Source organism: Anabas testudineus, chromosome 18 (genome assembly GCF_900324465.2).
Source record: "Anabas testudineus chromosome 18, fAnaTes1.2, whole genome shotgun sequence".
Classification (NCBI taxonomy): Eukaryota; Metazoa; Chordata; class Actinopteri; order Anabantiformes; family Anabantidae; genus Anabas; species Anabas testudineus.
In genome coordinates this window covers 7,353,564-7,371,947 of record NC_046627.1, presented here as the reverse complement: position 1 = coordinate 7,371,947, position 18,384 = coordinate 7,353,564, and the positions used below count along the sequence as shown (strand labels likewise).

Genomic DNA, 18,384 nt, shown 5'->3' with positions numbered 1-18,384 from the left:
ATTTAGGGTACATTTCATGTCAACCAAAAAGTGAGTAAATCAGTATTTTTTTTTTTTTTTTTTATTGTTACACTAGATGATTTTGTAATAGACCACCTTAATGTGCTAAATTAACGTTTTGCCAAGCTTAAGGTTTAATGACTTTTGAGTTATTATTATTATTGACAATAAACATTTCATTCAATTTTTTGTCGACTGTGTTACAGACAAATGTTGTGTCATGTAAAACATATATGTAGTGTTATACATTTGATAACACAATTATTTAAAAGTGTTGTAGTCTAATCTCCAGTAGTTTTGAGATTGTCTACCTGTTTTAAAAATATAAATTTTGAGCTTTGTAATGAACATTCTGTGAGACGGTAACACAACAGACTTTTTATTTTTTTACGTAAATCCACATTACACTGAATTTACAATGAATTAATCATCCTTATGTACGTCCTCCATCTTCAGAGATAACCCCTTTCTTTTTTGTTGCAGTTTAGCCAACATTTAAAAGATTTATGTCACAAAAAAAACATGTAACGCAGTTGACAAACAGAATAACACAGTTGACACAACCCATTAGTAGACACATTAACTGTCATGCAATAAAGCCACAGCTGTCAAACTACCTTCTAGAGGTTTATCAGTTACTGGGTGTATTAGGCTGCATTGGACTTCACAAATGTACCTAATAAAATTCACTAATTCTCATTACACCTGGATGTAGTGTGTCTCAGTCTGCCTGTTACAGGAGCTGTTTATCATTAGAAAGGACATTTGAATCTTCTAATCAAGCTCAGATAAACATAACAATAGGAGCCTCCATTCAGACAGAACGACCAACCAACAGCACTGGTTAGAATGGTCTTACACCACCCCCCTTCTCCCTAAAGCATCAGAGTCCTGCAGTGCTGTTACCTGATCTGATGATACCTGAAATGTTTCCTCTGGACAGATCTGGTTTAAAATGACACATTTTTCTATGTTGGTGGAGAAAAGTTTCTGCTCTAGAAAGAATCAGTTGACATGACTCAACCTTCAGACAAACTCACCATATTTGTGAATTTGTGAACAAACATTTCTTCAGAGATCCATCACTTCAAACAGACTAGTGGTTAAAGCACACAACTTCCCACCCACAGTTTTTTAGACAAACCTCTTTTGTTAGTTGGTGGTTTAACATGAGGAACTCAACCGCTTTCTTTTTTAACAAGCCTAACTAAGCACTGCTGGATTAAATAAAAAAAAATTATGAACATCCAGTTCATTTGACCATTTTCCAAATCAGGTTGTCTGAAAGTTGAGTCATTGCAACTGGATTATTTTAGAGCAGAAATGTTTCTTAAAGAGCATCTACATACAATTATTGTTATATAATAATACGGATAAACAGCTCACAGATCAGGAAACAACTTGAACAACTTGAGTCATGCAAACTGATTCTTTCTAGAGCAGAAACAGTAGTTTCTACAGTTTGTGTCTTTCTTGGGGGATGGTCTTCACACCTACTCAGTGTTTTGTCCACTAAACTTAATTATAGAAAATCTAACTATTTCACTTTTGGTAGGCAATTATATTATGTCTTCATTTCAGAATATTAACATATTATATACAATATTAATAATTAATTATTAGACATCATATATCAGTCATTGTCCAGGAGCACCAGTAGTAAAAACTCTGTAGATTAATGTATATTAAATAAAGAAATACACAATATATTATATATGTTCCACTGTTTCTATTCACCTCAGTCACCTCATTTCAGTTTACAAATAGTAATTTAACTTTTCTTACCACTACACCATCCACCAAGAGGATTTCACCACAAACACCACAAATCATCGTGGCTGCTGTTATTATATTAATTACAACCAACATCTCTGTCATTTCACAACATAAATCATTATAACGTTTTTTTTCTCTAAATAAACACAAACCAACAAATTCTCCTGTAAATGTTGAAGTCAAACAGGAAGAAACCAGGAGACGTGTGAAAAACCACAAATCTGTGGTGTGAACCATGAAAGCTGTTGTTTTAAAAGTTAAACTACTGAGAGACAAAGGTTTGTGTGATGAGTTATACATGAACTGTGACTGGAGTCACATCCAATTGAAGTGATCAAAAAAATCAAGTGTTCACGAATGTAACAGTGAATCTGCTCATCTGATGCAGTTATACTGTAAAAACCAATACCAATATGCATCTGTTTTGTAATACCAAAACGCCATGAGCGGTGTTTCTTCTATAAATTGTTTCCAAGATTTCTCATCCAGCTTTGGGAAGTTTATCCAGCGATTAATACACCAGAATTTAGAAAGGATCAAATCAAAATAAAAAAAAATCAAAAGGATTTGTGGGTTCATATTTTACTGGGTTTGCTTTATGAAAATGATCTGTCATAGCCACAGCTGCAGCACCTGCGTTCTAATTTACCTGAGTTCTGTGTGTAATTTTTAAATAGGATAATTAAATGTAATCATACAATTAACAAATTCAATTAAATTGAGCTGAGAGTTGTTGATCAAAAAAAAAAAAAAAAAGGGGTATTGCTTTGGAACGATATCCTCAGGGTCTCAGATAGAATTCATGTGAATGCAGAACAAACTTTTACCCAGCAGATGTCCCATCTCTGTTCCATCATCAGACTAACAGAGTATGAACAATGCACACATTTTCATGCAACTCAACCACATGAGTAGTTGAGTTCTACTAGTGTTTGTCTTAGAGGATGGAGATTAAACTGAATTAGCTCTTCTTGTCAAAATGAAATGATTCTGTAGATTCAGACGAGCTGATGCTTGATGTTATTTACATTTAATATATTATCACTGTTCTTTTTAAACCCACGTAAACTTGCTTCTGTCTCAGTAGAGAAAGAAAACCACAAACTAAAAGGAGGGAGAAGGTGGGCTTTACTCACTATGACTCACAGAATCACAGAGACGTTGACAATGGAGGAAACACATCTTCAGCGTCTCATCTTTAAGTAAAAACCTTTGTGTCTTTTCTTTACAGTGGTCTTGATGATGGCTCGGAGGAGGCTGAGCTCAGCTGTGAAGAAACACAACAAGGTAGAATCAGTTTGCAGGATGCAGGAGACATTTGGGAACTTTGCTCCTCAGGAAACAACAGTCGGTCGGTCAGTCGACAACATCCATGTCACGAGGTGGTGACACTTTTAATCTGAATCACTGAGCAGACCTACTAAAGATCTTATGATTTAGAGGACGTGGAGCATTTTACTTGGAGCATCTTTACATGAAAACTGAGCTGAGAGGAGGAACAAAGACTGTGTTCAGGTAAAACAGAGTAAACACAGAAGTACTGATTAGGCTGTGTACATTCATCTTCATATAGTCATGTGAGCTTGTGATGTTTTCGAACATTACACCATCATCTGCGTAGATGATGAACTATAATACTGTAAAGGTATATGAATTTAATTTGACTACATCAAACGCTCCAATAAGTAAAAAAAAAAAAAATAAATGTTTTGGTTGGTTTTTTTAATATTTTTTTTGTGTTCACTTCTTTTTTCAGTTCACGTTTTTGATAAGTCGTCATTTTTAAAGTTTATCTTTCTACATGAATGTCCATGATGAGCTAAATGGAATAAACACATTCACAAAGACTGTTTGATCAGATCTTTATTGGATATTGACACAGGACGTTGTTGGTGTTATTTTAAAATGTGTGTACATGAGTACTTTTAAAGAGTATGGGTATTTTAACCACTGTTTGCTGTCAGTTTACTGCTGACATTAAAAAGTATCTTAAATTGTATTTATGTGTGTATGTTGGCAATGTATGTATCATGATATATTTATTTTTTCACAGGTAACATTGGTGGTTAGATACACACACTGGCTGGTTTTGGGCAAGATTATGAATCCCTCATCAGCTCAGCCTGTGGTCAGATCTCCCTCCGTATTATCTGGAAAGAAAATTTGCCTAACACATTTAACAATATAATGTATAATCATATGTTTTACCAAATGCAAAAAGCCCACATTGTTTGATACTATCACTCATTAACATTTACAAATGCTGAATACAACACATAAACACACACAACACCAAAACAAAAATCATGATCGATTGGAAATTTCAATATAAACTCTATACAAATAGACAGAGTTGAAATTAAAAGAGTTTAGGATGATACATTTCTTAGGGTTATGATAGACAAATAAAATAAAATTGAATAGACGGGAGAAATCACTTGGAAATCAAAAAATCAAACAAGAATTGCTCCCGTCCTGACCTTCTTCAGAGTTTCAGAACTGTTTCATGTGAAAACAAGGTCAGAAACAGAAGATCTGAAACACTGCAAGGACACAATTGTAGGTTTATAAAACACATCTCAGAACTTTGAAGAAACAAATTTGTGACACTGAAAAGAAGAAAACATTTTTTTCCATATTGACATCTGCAAATGTTTGAATCTGATTTTGCAGTTTTCAGATCATTTTTCAAACATTCAGCTCCTAGTTTCAGTGTTGCCAGAAGTGAAACTGTCTCATCTCATAGAAATATAGAAACACATGAGCACAATCCAAACTAAAGTCAGATCATCAAACTAAAACTGTCCATGGTAGATATCTGTTAGGTAGATATCTAGAACTTACTAACAACTTACTAACAACCACACATTCATGTTTCTGATGGTTCACTCTCAGAGCTTCTTTAACACCAACACAAAAACTCTTCTTCCACTTGGACACTTTGGATTTTGCTCCAAATGTTCAACTGAAACTTTTCCATCACAGAGACCAAGAACAAAGTTGAAGTGAATAAAGCTCAATTTGAGCTCAGTGTGTTGGTTCAATACAGCAGCAACATCCTCAACATCTGGATCCTGGAATAATCGGAGCTTCATCTTTAAAGGACTGAGGGAACAAGTTTACAAGGAATCTTTTAGAACTGGTTCAAGTAGAAACTGATTGAATCCATGAATCTGAAAACGTGTGTGTGAGTGAAAGAGACAGACATGTAGAGACTGAACTATCTGTTCAACAGAGACAACGTTTCTCTGACAGGACAACACTCTCAGTACTACACTGAACACAGAGACACTGAGGAACCAGGAGGCCAGAGTCCAAACCCAGGATAAAGAGGTTCAGTGAATGTGGTGTTGAAGGTGTGGAGGTGGATCAGTTTGTCAGAGGAGACTCTGTAGAAGGACAGAGTCCCAGCAGGACAGTCCACATACACTGATACTCTGTTAGAGACAGAGGAGGAGATGGATGTTTCACTTGTATTGTGATAGACAGAGTAACGACCATCAGAGCAGATCAGACTCCAGGACTGATTGTTTGATCCAAGCAAACAGTCTTTAATGTCTCCTCTCCTTCTGATTCCTCTGTAACTCACAGATACATGAACCCATCCGCTCCACTCGACCTCCCAGTAACAGCGACCAGTCAGACCATTACTACACAGCAGCTGACGACACTGGTCAAATCTGTCTGGATGATCAGGATATGACTGATCCTCCTCCACACGTGTCACCTTCCTGTTGTTGTCAGACAGTCGTAGTTTTCTGTTCACTGTGTTTGTGTCGATGGTGAGTTGACAGAAATCTGATGGAGAGAACAAGACACAATCCAGCTGCAGTTATTAATCTATCATCAGTTTGATGAGGACTCATGACATCAGGGATTTGAATGAGTGATGTGACAGTTTGAAGATGGTTGAATGTTGCTGCTTTGTTTTCATCAGTCTCATTAAAAACACACTTACACTTCCTCAGACCTGGTCTCAACCATCGGACTCCACCAGGCTCCACCCTGAAAGGAGGGGGGGGGTCAGAGCAGCACATTCTCTTTCAGCATGCACACATGGACATTACATGGCTCTCATACACACAGTGTGTTCTGGTTCTGTTCTAATGGAGGATTGTATGCAGCAGGCCTCTCTATACCTGAGAGTGTCCAGTCTCCAATGTGGGTTCTCCAGTCCATCAGACAGCAGCTTCACTCCTGCATCTCCTGGATGATTGTAGCCCAGGTCCAGCTCTGTCAGATAAGATGGGTTGGAGCTCAGAGCTGATGCCAGAGAAGCACAGCCTTCCTCTGTGATCAGACAGCCTGATAGTCTGCAGACACACAATACAACAACAGGAAATTTGGTGGTGGTGTTTTTTGTTCTTACCAAATCATTTTGTGATTCTGGTACACAAAATCAATCAAGTACTTTTGTATTTAAATGTATTTGTTTTTAAAGCATGTGTTGTTACATACAGGGGAAAGTAAGTGAAAATTTTTAGAATCATGTCTTTCATGTCTTTATTGAGCACAACTGTTAAACATACAGAGTGATGGTGGAAAAAAATATTTAAAGAACGATAAAGAATCCTCATGGAGGCAACGTCTCTGAGTTTAGAAAAAACAACTGCATAAAAAATGCACTTAAGATAATTAATCCTAATCCTAACCTGAGAGTTTCCAGTTTACAGTGTGGATTCTCCAGTCCAGCAGACAGAAGCTTCACTCCTGAATCCTGCAAGTCGTTGTTACTCAGGTCCAGTTCTCTCAGACTAGAGGACTGGGAGCTGAGAACTGAGGACAGAGCTTCACAGCTTCTCTCTGAGAGGTTACAGCCACTCAGTCTGAAAAACAGTGATGTATAAGATGACAACATTTGTGTTTAGATATACTGAAATATGTTGTTCTAAAAGACAACTAGTACATTCTGCTCTGTTGTAATGATGAATAAATTCCACTATCTTTACACTTACACAACTTTCTTGGAGACTCTAATGACTCCAAACACATACAGAAGATCCTCTTCTGAAAAGTTTGAAGAGTATTTTAATGGATCAAACACGTCCAGATCTTTTCCTGAGGAGACCAACATGAAGAGCAGAGCTGACCACTGAGCAGGAGACAGTTTATCTGTGGAGAGACTTTCTGAGTCCAGGTACTGTTGGATCTCCTCCACTAGAGAACGATCATTCAGTTCATCCAGACAGTGGAACAGGTTGATGCTTTTCTCTGCTGAGGCAGTCTCTTTAATCTTCTTCTTGATGTACTCAGTTGTTTCCTGGTTGATAATTGAGTAATTTTCTGTTTTTGTCTGTAGGCCTTCTAGGAGAGTCTGATTAGTCTGCAGTGAAAGACCAAGGAGAAAGCGGAGAAACAAGTCCAGGTGTCCATTTGGACTTTGTACGGCCTTGTCCACAGCACTCTGGTGGAGAAGTTTTAGGTCAGGTCCAAACAAACTGGACCCAAGATAAGCAGAAAGTTCTTCAGACAGCAGATCGACTCCAGAGTTGATGAAGGTCAGATGAACATGAAGAGCAGCCAGAAACTCCTGAACACTCAGATTGATGAAGCAGAACACCTTGTCCTGGTACAGTCCTCGCTCTTCTTTAGAGATCTGTGTGAACACTCCTGAGTACTCTGAGGCTGCTCTGATATCGATGCCACACTCGTTCAGGTCTGATTTATAGAAGATCACGTTTCCTTTCTGCAGCTGCTTAAAAGCCAGTTTTCCCAGAGACTCAATCATCTTCCTGCTCTCTGGACTCCAGTGTGGATCTGTCTCAGCTCCTCCATCATACTTGATGTTCTTCCGTTTGTACTGAACCACCAGGAAGTGGATGTACATTTCAGTCAGGGTCTTGGGCAGCTCTCCTCCCTCTCTGGTTTTCAACACATCCTCCAGAACTGTAGCAGTGATCCAGCAGAAGACTGGGATGTGACACATGATGTGGAGGCTTCGTGATGTCTTGATGTGGGAGATGATTCTTCTGGCCTGCTCCTCATCTCTGAACCTCTTCCTGAAGTACTCCTCCTTCTGTGGGTCAGTGAACCCTCTGACCTCTGTCACCATGTCAACACACTCAGGAGGGATCTGATTGGCTGCTGCAGGTCGTGTGGTTATCCAGAGGCGAGCAGAGGGAAGCAGGTTCCCCCTGATCAGGTTTGTCAGCAGCACATCCACTGAGGTGGACTCTGTCACATCATTCAGGATCCGATTGTTGTGGAAGTCCAGAGGAAGTCGACACTCATCCAGACCGTCCAAGATGAACACTACCTGGAACTCTTCAAAGCTGCAGATTCCTGCTTCTTTGGTTTCAGTAAAGAAGTGATGAACAAGTTCCACCAAGCTCAGTTTTTCATCTTTCAGCACATTCAGCTCTCTGAAAGTCATTGGAAATGTGAGCTGTATGTCCTGGTTGGCTTTGTCTTCAGCCCAGTCAAGAGTGAACTTCTGTGTTAAGACTGTTTTTCCAGTGCCAGCCACTCCCTTTGTCATCAATGTTCTGATTGGTTCCTCTCTTCCAGGTGAGCCTTTAAAGATGTCTTCTTGTCTGATGGTTGTTTCTGGTCTGTCTGGTTTCCTGGATGCTGCTTCAATCTGTCTGACCTCATGTTCATCATTGACCTCTCCAGTCCCTCCCTCTGTGATGTAGAGCTCTGTGTAGATCTGGTTCAGAAGGGTTTTTCGTCCTGCTTTAGCAATCCCCTCAAACACACACTGGAACTTCTTCTTCAGTTTAGATTTAAGTTTAGACCTCACATCCGAAATATCAACAGTATCTGGATGAAGAACAGATAATAAGATGTAACATTAATGACCTGGTCACAACAGACACTGACGCACTAATTTGTACAGTAATTTCTTCCTCCAGATGTAACTTTTCAACTCGCTGTACAATCAAAACTCATTTGAAATGGTTTACTACCAACTTACAATAATTTGAAATACATTGTCAAACTTGAATGTAATTGAAGGTTTCTCAATAACAAGTTAAGAGTAATGATTATTTATTGCTGTCTTCCTACTGTCTAACAATAGCATGTTACGCTAATAATGAAAATGTATGTTTTGGAAAGGAGAATTCATCATTGGAAAACCGTTATTGAACTTATGGTAACACAGCTGCCGACGTATCTTTTCATAAAAACATGGTAACTCCTATCTGTGTCCACATTTTTGACTGGTAGCTGGACATCTACAAAGTTTATATAAGAAATGACTGTAATTTAAGTACATGTTGGTGCTATACAGACATCACACAGAAACAACATGAAGTTAGGGGCATTACTAAGAGTGAAGTCAGGAAACTACAGGTGCTGGTCATATAATTAGAATATCATCAGAAAGTTGATTTATTTCACTAATTCTGTTCAAAAAGTGGAACTCGTATAATATAACGAGTTCCACTTGGATGAAGACAAGAAATGCACAGAAGGTTCATCAAGGTTAAACTGATGGAGCCTGAATGTTAAATACAGGTTTATATGTTAAAATCAAACTGAGTCTGTTGTGTCTACATAATATTCCAGTTATTTCATATCTTACCTTCTTGTGACTGAACTTTATTACGTTTCATTTTCTGTAAAATCAGCTTGGCCACCTCCAGAGCTTTATCACTGTACATCTGGAACATCAAATTCACAGTTTCTAGTCTGTCTACTTTCTCCAGTTTGGACTTTTTGATGTTCTGTAAACCATCTGGTAACTTCGCATTCTGCAGATGCCACTGGAATTTCTTTAGTTCCTCTTCTCCCAAATCCTCCAACATGTCCAGTAGCTCCTCCTGTACAGACCTCTCCATCTGTGAAACAAACCAGAGGTCACTTTAAAAGAGACTAATAAGGTTCAACATGTCACATCATATCAACTATTTCGTGTTTTCCACAAGTGTCACATTGTGTCTGCTGATGACATCACCAAGAGTTAGCAGAAAGTAAAGGTGACCCTTGTGGTATACCAGACTTAATGCAGGAGAAAGAAGATCAATCATTATAGAAGCACAGAACTTTCTAAGTACACTACCCAACACTTAAGTGCACTCAAATGCAGTAGTACCAATTATCAAAAATAAGATTAGAAAAGTAGTGGGCTTTTGAAACTTTAATCACTGAGTTATACCGGGCCAGACACTAAAAAAACAAGTTTAAAACCAGCAGATGGATGTAAATATCAGATTTCTTCCATCTACTACCACCATTCTGCATTCTGTTTTACAATTATCAATGTCTTTATTTATTGTGATATTGGTGCATTGTGTGTGTGGTTAAATGCAATGATCATGCAGTTCTTAACTTCATGGGGGTCCAGAGTCTTGTAATGTAAGGAGTTGAAGGAGTTTACTAAGTCAAGCAAAACAAAGCTGCACATCATTATTAAACACAGGCTGGTTTAAGCAGGTTTAATTGAACCAGTGATTTGAGGTAAGTGGACAGAGGGTGAATACAGGGGAAACTAATGAGATGATAGCGAGAGGGAGACAGACAGAGAGCAGGGACAGAAAAATAAACTAACTGGAAGTGAGGATTTCTTAGATTGGACTAGTCTGTGCTATGTGGACCTAATAAATGGACTAATTAACGACATCTGATGACTTGAAATGATTTTTGCATGCAAGCAAGTTGAGGACTAGCAACCAGTGTCTACACAGGTAATGTTAAACAGCCTGGTTTCACAGAATGCAGGTAATGCATACATAATGCTGGGTCTGCTACTAGGCACATTGATAATCTCTGATGGCCTGATGTTGTCACATTAAAGTACACTTGAGTGCAACATAGAAGCATTTCCATTTTCTGCTGGTGTATGCTTCTACTACAGTTACACTGTAAAACATTGTACTACTACTCCTGAGCTGAAGGCCCTACTCAATGAGAAGAAGAGGGCCTTTCTCTCTGGGGACAAGGAGGAACTGTATTTAAAATACAAAGTCAGAAGGTGCAAAGACAGCTACAGGAAGAAGTTGGACCATCGTGGTGTAGTAGTGTGATTGGCTAAGGGCTAGAGTTAGAGAGAGTGGACTACAGTACAGCAAGTAGCCGATTTAACATGCACAGTCTAAACGACGACAAGGAGGTCGGCGTTGTGTGATTAGCATTTCGGGCTAACAACCAGCTAGACTGAAGAGAGACTTTTCCAGACTTCACAGTTATCGCTCCAGGTGACCAGAAGAAAGTCTGACAGCTCCTCTGGCAACAAAAGAGAAGGACACGGTTCACCAAAGATGAACTGACACCTGATGCTCATCGAGGTTAGCTGTGAGCTAAGATACAGACTGATGCTGGATCGTCTCGACAGTCGAGGTGTAGTGTACGAACACTGACACTGTCTGTTTGTCTCCAACTTTCATGTCTGCAGCTAGAGTCAAAGGGCTTCGACGTTTATGGCCACGTTCCCAAGTGTCGACCAGGCCTGAAACAGGGGTTTGTTGTCATTTTTAATTTGCTTTTCTGTTTTCTATTTGTTCGCCGGCTGGTGTGTGTGTGTGTGTGTGTGTGGGCCCACAAATTTGAGTGACATTAATCCAAGTTTTTTTTTATTTATTTCAGTACAGACCTTAGTTATTGTGTTTTCTGACTGTGAGATATATTAGCTTAGATAAGTAGTGTACACCTATTTTCAAAGGTTGAACATACAGTACCTGTATGTGACGACAATCTGCTGATATTTTTTTTTGGCTCAACAAAAGTACTTTTTATTTATTTTCTCCTTTAGTTAATAAATTTCAATATAATTTGGGGACATAGCTGTTTTGGTGATCTGTTTTATAGGTTAACACAGAACAATAGACAACTATAAGGAGTATTTTACCAACATATTTTATTTTGTTGTCCTTTACACTTAAAGGGGTGTTCATAAACTAACTTGGAAGTAAAGTTAAGAACTCAGGGAGCTGTCCCTCTGTTAAAGGGTGAAGGAAGCATTACATGTAAACAAAAGCAGTGTTTAAGTACTTAAACCTTAAACACTGCAAAGTGCCTTGAGATGACTTCTGTTGTGATTTGGTGTTATACAAATTAAATTGAATTGTATTTAACCTCGCAGAACTACCTGTCTTAGACTGATTTGGCAGCACTGGCACAACATTAAAAAAACTGATATAAAGCCAGAAGGACTTGGTGGTAGCCCCAAACTTTTTGAAGTGAAAAACTGGTGGTGGCCCCCCAATAACATGATCATGCTGTAAAACAAACTCAATGGGGAAATGTTTGGTTGCATAGAGGACAATTTTCTTTACCATTTTGTAACTATAAAAGACAGCAGACATACCCTCATGATACCATCTAAAAATAATAGGATTTGTCTAGATTCATACGGTCATCTTCCTATGACGTTGTAAAAGATTTTGTCATTTGTCTCCATATTTGCTGTTTACCTCAGTGTGTTGGTTCAATACAGCAGCCTAAGAGAACACTCAAATTTCCTGCTGCAGGATACAAACACATGCTTTTATTCTGAAAGGAATATGAAATTCATGGATGTGTTTGACTTGAATCTTTGGTCTTGTTGGGTCATTTGTGCTGACGTCACTATGAACAGCAGCACTGATGTCTAATAATGTCAGTGGATCGAAAAGAGAAAAAGAGAAAACACAGAACAAGACTTCAGAACAAGTCCTCAACATCTGGATCCTGGAATAATCGGAGCTTCATCTTTAAAGGACTGGAAGAGGAACAAGTTTACAAGGAATCATTTAGAACTGGTTCAAGAAGAAACTGATTGAATCCATGAATCTGAAAACGTGTGTGTGAGTGAAAGAGACAGACATGTAGAGACTGAACTCTCTGTTCAACAGAGACGACGTTTCTCTGACAGGACGACACTCTCAGTACTACACTGAACACAGAGAAACTGAGGAACCAGGAAACCTGACTCCAAACCCAGGATAAAGAGGTTCAGTGAATGTGATGTTGAAGGTGTGGAGGTGGATCAGTTTGTCAGAGGAGACTCTGTAGAAGGACAGAGTCCCAGCAGGACAGTCCACATACACTGATACTCTGTTAGAGACAGAGGAGGAAATGGATGTTTTTCTGTTATTGTTACAGACAGAGTAACCACCATCAGAGCAGCTCAGACTCCAGGACTGATCGTTCCTTCCAAACAAACACTCATCACTGTCTCCTCTCCTTCTGATTCCTCTGTAACTCACAGATACATGAACCCATCCGCTCCACTCGACCTCCCAGTAACAGCGACCAGTCAGACCATTACTACACAGCAGCTGACGACACTGGTCAAATCTGTCTGGATGATCAGGATATGACTGATCCTCCTTCACACGTCACCTTGCTGTTGTTGTCAGACAGTTGTAGTTCTCTGTTCACTGTGTTTGTGTCGATGGTGAGTTGACAGAAATCTGATGGAGAGAACAAGAGACAATCCAGCTGCAGTTATTAATCTATCATCAGTTTGATGAGGACTCATGACATCAGGGATTTGAATGAGTGATGTGACAGTTTGAAGATGGTTGAATGTTGCTGCTTTGTTTTCATCAGTCTCATTAAAAACACACTTACACTTCGTCAGATCTGGTCTAAACCATCGGACTGCAGCAGGCTCCACCCTGAAAGGAGGAGGGGGTCAAAGCAGCACATTCTCTTTCAGCATGCACACATGGACATTACATGGCTCTCATCTGTTCTGTTCTAATGGAGGCTTGTATGCAGAAGGCCTCTCCATACCTGAGAGTGTCCAGTCTCCAGTGTGGATCTTCCAGTCCAGGAGACAGTAGCTTCACTCCTGTGTCTCCTGGATGATTGTAGCTCAGGTCCAGCTCTCTCAGGTAGGAGGGGTTGGAGCTCAGAGCTGAGGCCAGAGAAGCACAGCCTTCCTCCGTGATCAGACAGCCTGATAGTCTGCAGACACACAATACAACACACAGGAGACTTGCTAATGGTGGTTTTTGTACATACCAACATCACATATACCTTTTGGAGTTTAAAGAAAATTTAGTCACATTCAGTAGAAAGAGAGAAAAACTGTTTTACATCAGTTGTAGATACTAAATGGGACAATGGGTCACAGAAAGGATATGAGTAGAGGGTTTTTTCCATGCCAGCATGTATTAAAATCAGATGGTTCATCACACGGAGTCGTTCATTGAAGTCTAATAAGATTTTATAATATTTAGAACAAGAGGAAGAAATTCTACGACAACAGTTCAATGAATAAAATAAAGAATGGATGTGTGGATTAGAGCTACATGTCAGTTCAATAATGTTTTTTATACAGTTAAAAATATTCAAAACATAAATTTTAGTTGTTTATTTGTAAGACTTCTAATGACTAATTTATGAACAAAATCAGAACATTCTAAACAGTGACCCAAGTAATTTTTTACCACTCCATAAGGAAATAAGAAATTATCATTGAGACAATGCCTATGAGTCTAAAAAAAACCTGCTATAGAAAAATGTAGTAAATGAATCCTAACCTGAGAGTTTCCAGTTTACAGTGTGGATTCTCCAGTCCAGCAGACAGAAGCTTCACTCCAGAATCCTGCAGGTTGTTGTTACTCAGGTCCAGTTCTCTCAGACTAGAGGACTGGGAGCTGAGAACTGAGGACAGAGCTTCACAGCTTCTCTCTGAGAGGTTACAGCCACTCAGTCTGAAAAACAGTGATGTATCAAATGACGTGTGTCAAATTGTAATCAACTTTAACGTTGGTTCTGAAATAAAAAGATAAAACACAACAAAATAAAATCAGAAAGGAAAGTACTGATTTTATGTTTTATAAAAATACTGATGAGAAAATTCTCCAACTTCAAACTTGTGACATTGGAAAGTTTAATCTGCTTGGGTCTCTCTCATGTCAGCAGTTTTGGACTTTAAATATCTCCAGTGATTTAAAACAGAAACTTGACCTGACCTGAGAGCTTCCAGTTTACAGTGTGGATTCTCCAGTCCAGCAGACAGAAGCTTTACTCCTGAATCCTGCAGGTTGTTGTTACTCAGGTCCAGTTCTCTCAGACTAGAGGACTGGGAGCTGAGAACTGAGGACAGAGCTTCACAGCTTCTCTCTGAGAGGTTACAGCCACTCAGTCTGAAAAACAGTGATGTATAACATGACAAAATTTATGTTAAGATATAATGAAATATGTTGTTATAAAAGACAACTAGTACATTCTGCTCTGTTGTTGAAAAAAAGTAGCTGTGGATTCAATGATGAATAAATTCCACTATCTTTACACTTACACAACTTTCTTGGAGACTCTTACGACTCCAAACACATACAGAAGATCCTCGTCTGAAAAGTTTGGAGAGTAATTCAGTGAATCAAACACGTCCAGATCTTTTCCTGATGACACCAACATGAAGAGCAGAGCTGACCACTGAAGAGGAGAGAGTTTATTTGTAGAGAGACTTCCTGAGTCGAGGTACTGTTGGATCTCCTCCACTAGAGAACGATCATTCAGTTCATCCAGACAGTCGAACAGGTTGATGCTTTTCTCTGCTGAGGGAGTCTCTCTGATCTTGTTTTTGATGTACTCAGTTGTTTCCTGGATGAATTCTGAGTTATTTCCCATCTTTGTCTGCAGACCTCGTAAGATAGTCTGACTGGTCTGCAGTGAAAAACCAAGGAGAAAGCGGAGAAACAAGTCCAGATGTCCATTTGGACTCTGTACGGCCTTATCCACAGCACTCTGGTGGAGAAGTTTTAATTCAGGACTAAAAATATTGAACCACAGAGAGACTGACTGTTCTTCAGACAGCAGATTGACTCCAGAGTTGACGAAGGTCAGATGGACATGAAGAGCAGCCAGAAACTCCTGAAAACTCAGATGGACAAAGCAGAACACCTTGTCCTGGTACAGTCCTCTCTCCTCTTTAAAGATCTGTGTGAACACTCCTGAGTACACTGAGGCTGCTCTGATATCGATGCCACACTCTGTCAGGTCGGATTCATAGAAGATCAGGTTTCCTTTCTGCAGCTGCTCAAAAGCCAGTTTTCCCAGAGACTCAATCATCTTTCTGCTCTCTGGACTCCAGTGTGGATCTGTCTCAGCTCCTCCATCATTCTCGGTGTTCTTCACTTTGGACTGAACCACCAGGAAGTGGATGTACATCTCAGTCAGGGTCTTGGGCAGCTCTCCTCCCTCTCTGGTTTTCAACACATCCTCCAGAACTGTAGCAGTGATCCAGCAGAAGACTGGGATGTGACACATGATGTGGAGGCTTCGTGATGTCTTGATGTGGGAGATGATTCTTCTGGCCTGCTCCTCATCTCTGAACCTCTTCCTGAAGTACTCCTCCTTCTGTGGGTCAGTGAACCCTCTGACCTCTGTCACCATGTCAACACACTCAGGAGGGATCTGATTGGCTGCTGCAGGTCGTGTGGTTATCCAGAGGCGAGCAGAGGGAATCAGGTTCCCCCTGATCAGGTTTGTCAGCAGCACATCCACTGAGGTGGACTCTGTAACATCAGTCAGGATCTGATTGTTGTGGAAGTCCAGAGGAAGTCGACACTCATCCAGACCGTCCAAGATGAACACAACCTGGAACTCTTCAAAGCTGCAGATTCCTGCTTCTTTGGTTTCAGTAAAGAAGTGATGAACAAGTTCCACCAAGCTGAACTTTTTCTCTTTCAGCACATTCAGCTCTCTGAAAGTCAATGGAAATGTGAACTGTATGTCCTGGTTGGCTTTGTCTTCAGCCCAGTCCAGAGTGAACTTCTGTGTTAAGACTGTTTTCCCAATGCCAGCCACTCCCTTTGTCATCACTGTTCTGATTGGTTCCTCTCTTCCAGGTGAGCCTTTAAAGATGTCTTCTTGTCTGATGGTTGTTTCTGGTCTATGTGGTTTCCTGGATGCTGTTTGAATCTGTCTGACCTCATGTTCATCATTGACCTCTCCAGTCCCTCCCTCTGTGATGTAGAGCTCTGTGTAGATCTGGTTCAGAAGGGTTGGGTTTCCTGCTTTAGCAATCCCCTCAAACACACACTGGAACTTCTTCTTCAGATTAGATTTAATTTCACTCTGACAAACTTCAGCTGAAGTTCCTGAATGAAAACACAAAAAGATGATCAATATAATTTCTAACGATAACACAGTTTTCCCTAAATGATTCACATTTCAACATATTAACACTCCACATCTTCAGCTCTCAGTAAACGTCTCATTTGTCCATGATGTTAAATGTTTAGAGAAATCCTCTTACTGCTCTGCAGACAGTCAGCCAGCTCCTCCTGCTTCATTCTCCTCAGGAAGTTCAGTGTGATCTTCAGAAATGCCTCTCTGCTGCTCCTCCTCTGCCCTTCATCCTCACCATCCAACACCTCCTCATCCTCCCTCTGACTCTCTAAGCATTGTGGGTAATCTGGACTCAGAACCTTGTGGATCTTCTTCAGCTCGTTCTTCACAAAAGTGACAATGTTCTCCTCCAGCAGCTGGAACAGAAACTATATGAATGACACAATCCAACTCAAATCATGGAGCCAAACATCAGATCCATGTTGGACAGACTGACAATCCACTGGTCTAAAAAGTGCAGCATGGAGATTATTGGGAACACAACAGATGGAAAAGTAGTAGTTGGAAATGTACAGACCAGAAATATGGAGTCCAGCTGTGTTGGATGCTGCTGGGCAGACTGACCACTGGGAACCTCTGAGCTCTCCTGCTCCACTCTGTGGAGGAATCATCAAGAATGAGCTCACAGTATGTCTGTCCACACAGAGACACACACAAGGTAAAGGTCCATGAAGACAGATTTGATGTGAACAGTGAATCAGAGACTCCCTGTAGTGGTGAAGCTTTACTGTCACCAGTCACTTTGGTTTAGTCTCAGCAGCTCTGAACAACAGATATCTCTGCCTCCCTCACTGAACAATGCTCAAGTGTTGGAACAAGGCATCTAGAGACAGAGTCTGCTTGGATCACACTGGTTGTACTGGGCAGCTCCCAGTCTGAATATGTTGAACTGTGTGAGTATGAGGCAGAGTGCTGCTGCTCACACAATTCACTTTGACTAATTCACCTTTGAACAACTTCATTCATTCATTAGTTGGTGGATCCTAAATGAATCTTCAAACGTCAGCTCTGGTACTGACACTGGGGACAAACAGTCCTCTACACTGACTTCAACAACATTAGAACTAAAGTCTTCCAACAGGAAGTGAAGAAGTCAAGATTCTTTTAGACATTTGTACCAAAATCTTCATTTGGAGAACTTCAATCACAAAGATTTGATCAGAGTTCAACATTTGTGGTGTTCAGCTGCTTCCTTTGACGTCTGCCTGCAAGTCAGCACTTCATTAGAAGAGGAGCAGCCCCCTGAGACCCTCTACAGGATCAGTGGTTTAGCTACGGGCTGGATGGAGATTTGATCCATGATCAGAGTGTTTGCTGGAAGAATAGTGAAGAAAGCTTCTCCTTCAAATCAACAGTTCAAACAGAAATCAACTTACTCACATCAGAAATATCCAGAAATCAAAAGAACACAACAATTTATCATCAGAGAAAGTTTACATCATATTGTTCAGACTGATTTTAAACTCACAACAACTTACTCTGTGTCTGATGAAGGTTGCTGTTTTAAAAAAATGATTTGTCCCTTTGACCGGTCGCTCTTGAAGGACACACAGCTGGGTTCAGGTCCTGGTCCAGGAGATTCTGGTCTTTGATGGGACC

The 18,384-nt window shown here is 40.0% G+C and overlaps 1 protein-coding gene and 1 long non-coding RNA gene across 2 annotated transcripts in view; both read right to left on the bottom strand.

The window, feature by feature from the left end:
* Nucleotides 1-5,047: 5,047 nt before the first annotated feature.
* The window catches only part of LOC113155719, a 32,143-nt gene continuing 18,806 nt past the window's right edge, over nucleotides 5,048-18,384 (bottom strand). The window contains 6 exon segments of the mRNA XM_033326625.1: nucleotides 5,048-5,574; nucleotides 5,735-5,781; nucleotides 5,916-6,089; nucleotides 6,429-6,602; nucleotides 6,732-8,577; nucleotides 9,329-9,560. Coding sequence (XP_033182516.1) covers nucleotides 5,048-5,574; nucleotides 5,735-5,781; nucleotides 5,916-6,089; nucleotides 6,429-6,602; nucleotides 6,732-8,577; nucleotides 9,329-9,560 — 3,000 coding nt within the window.
* Nucleotides 13,094-13,528, bottom strand: LOC113155725. Its single transcript, XR_003298243.1, has 3 exons — nucleotides 13,438-13,528; nucleotides 13,273-13,319; nucleotides 13,094-13,112 (listed from the first exon to the last, which is right to left on the bottom strand). It is a non-coding gene; the product is annotated as an uncharacterized LOC113155725 (long non-coding RNA).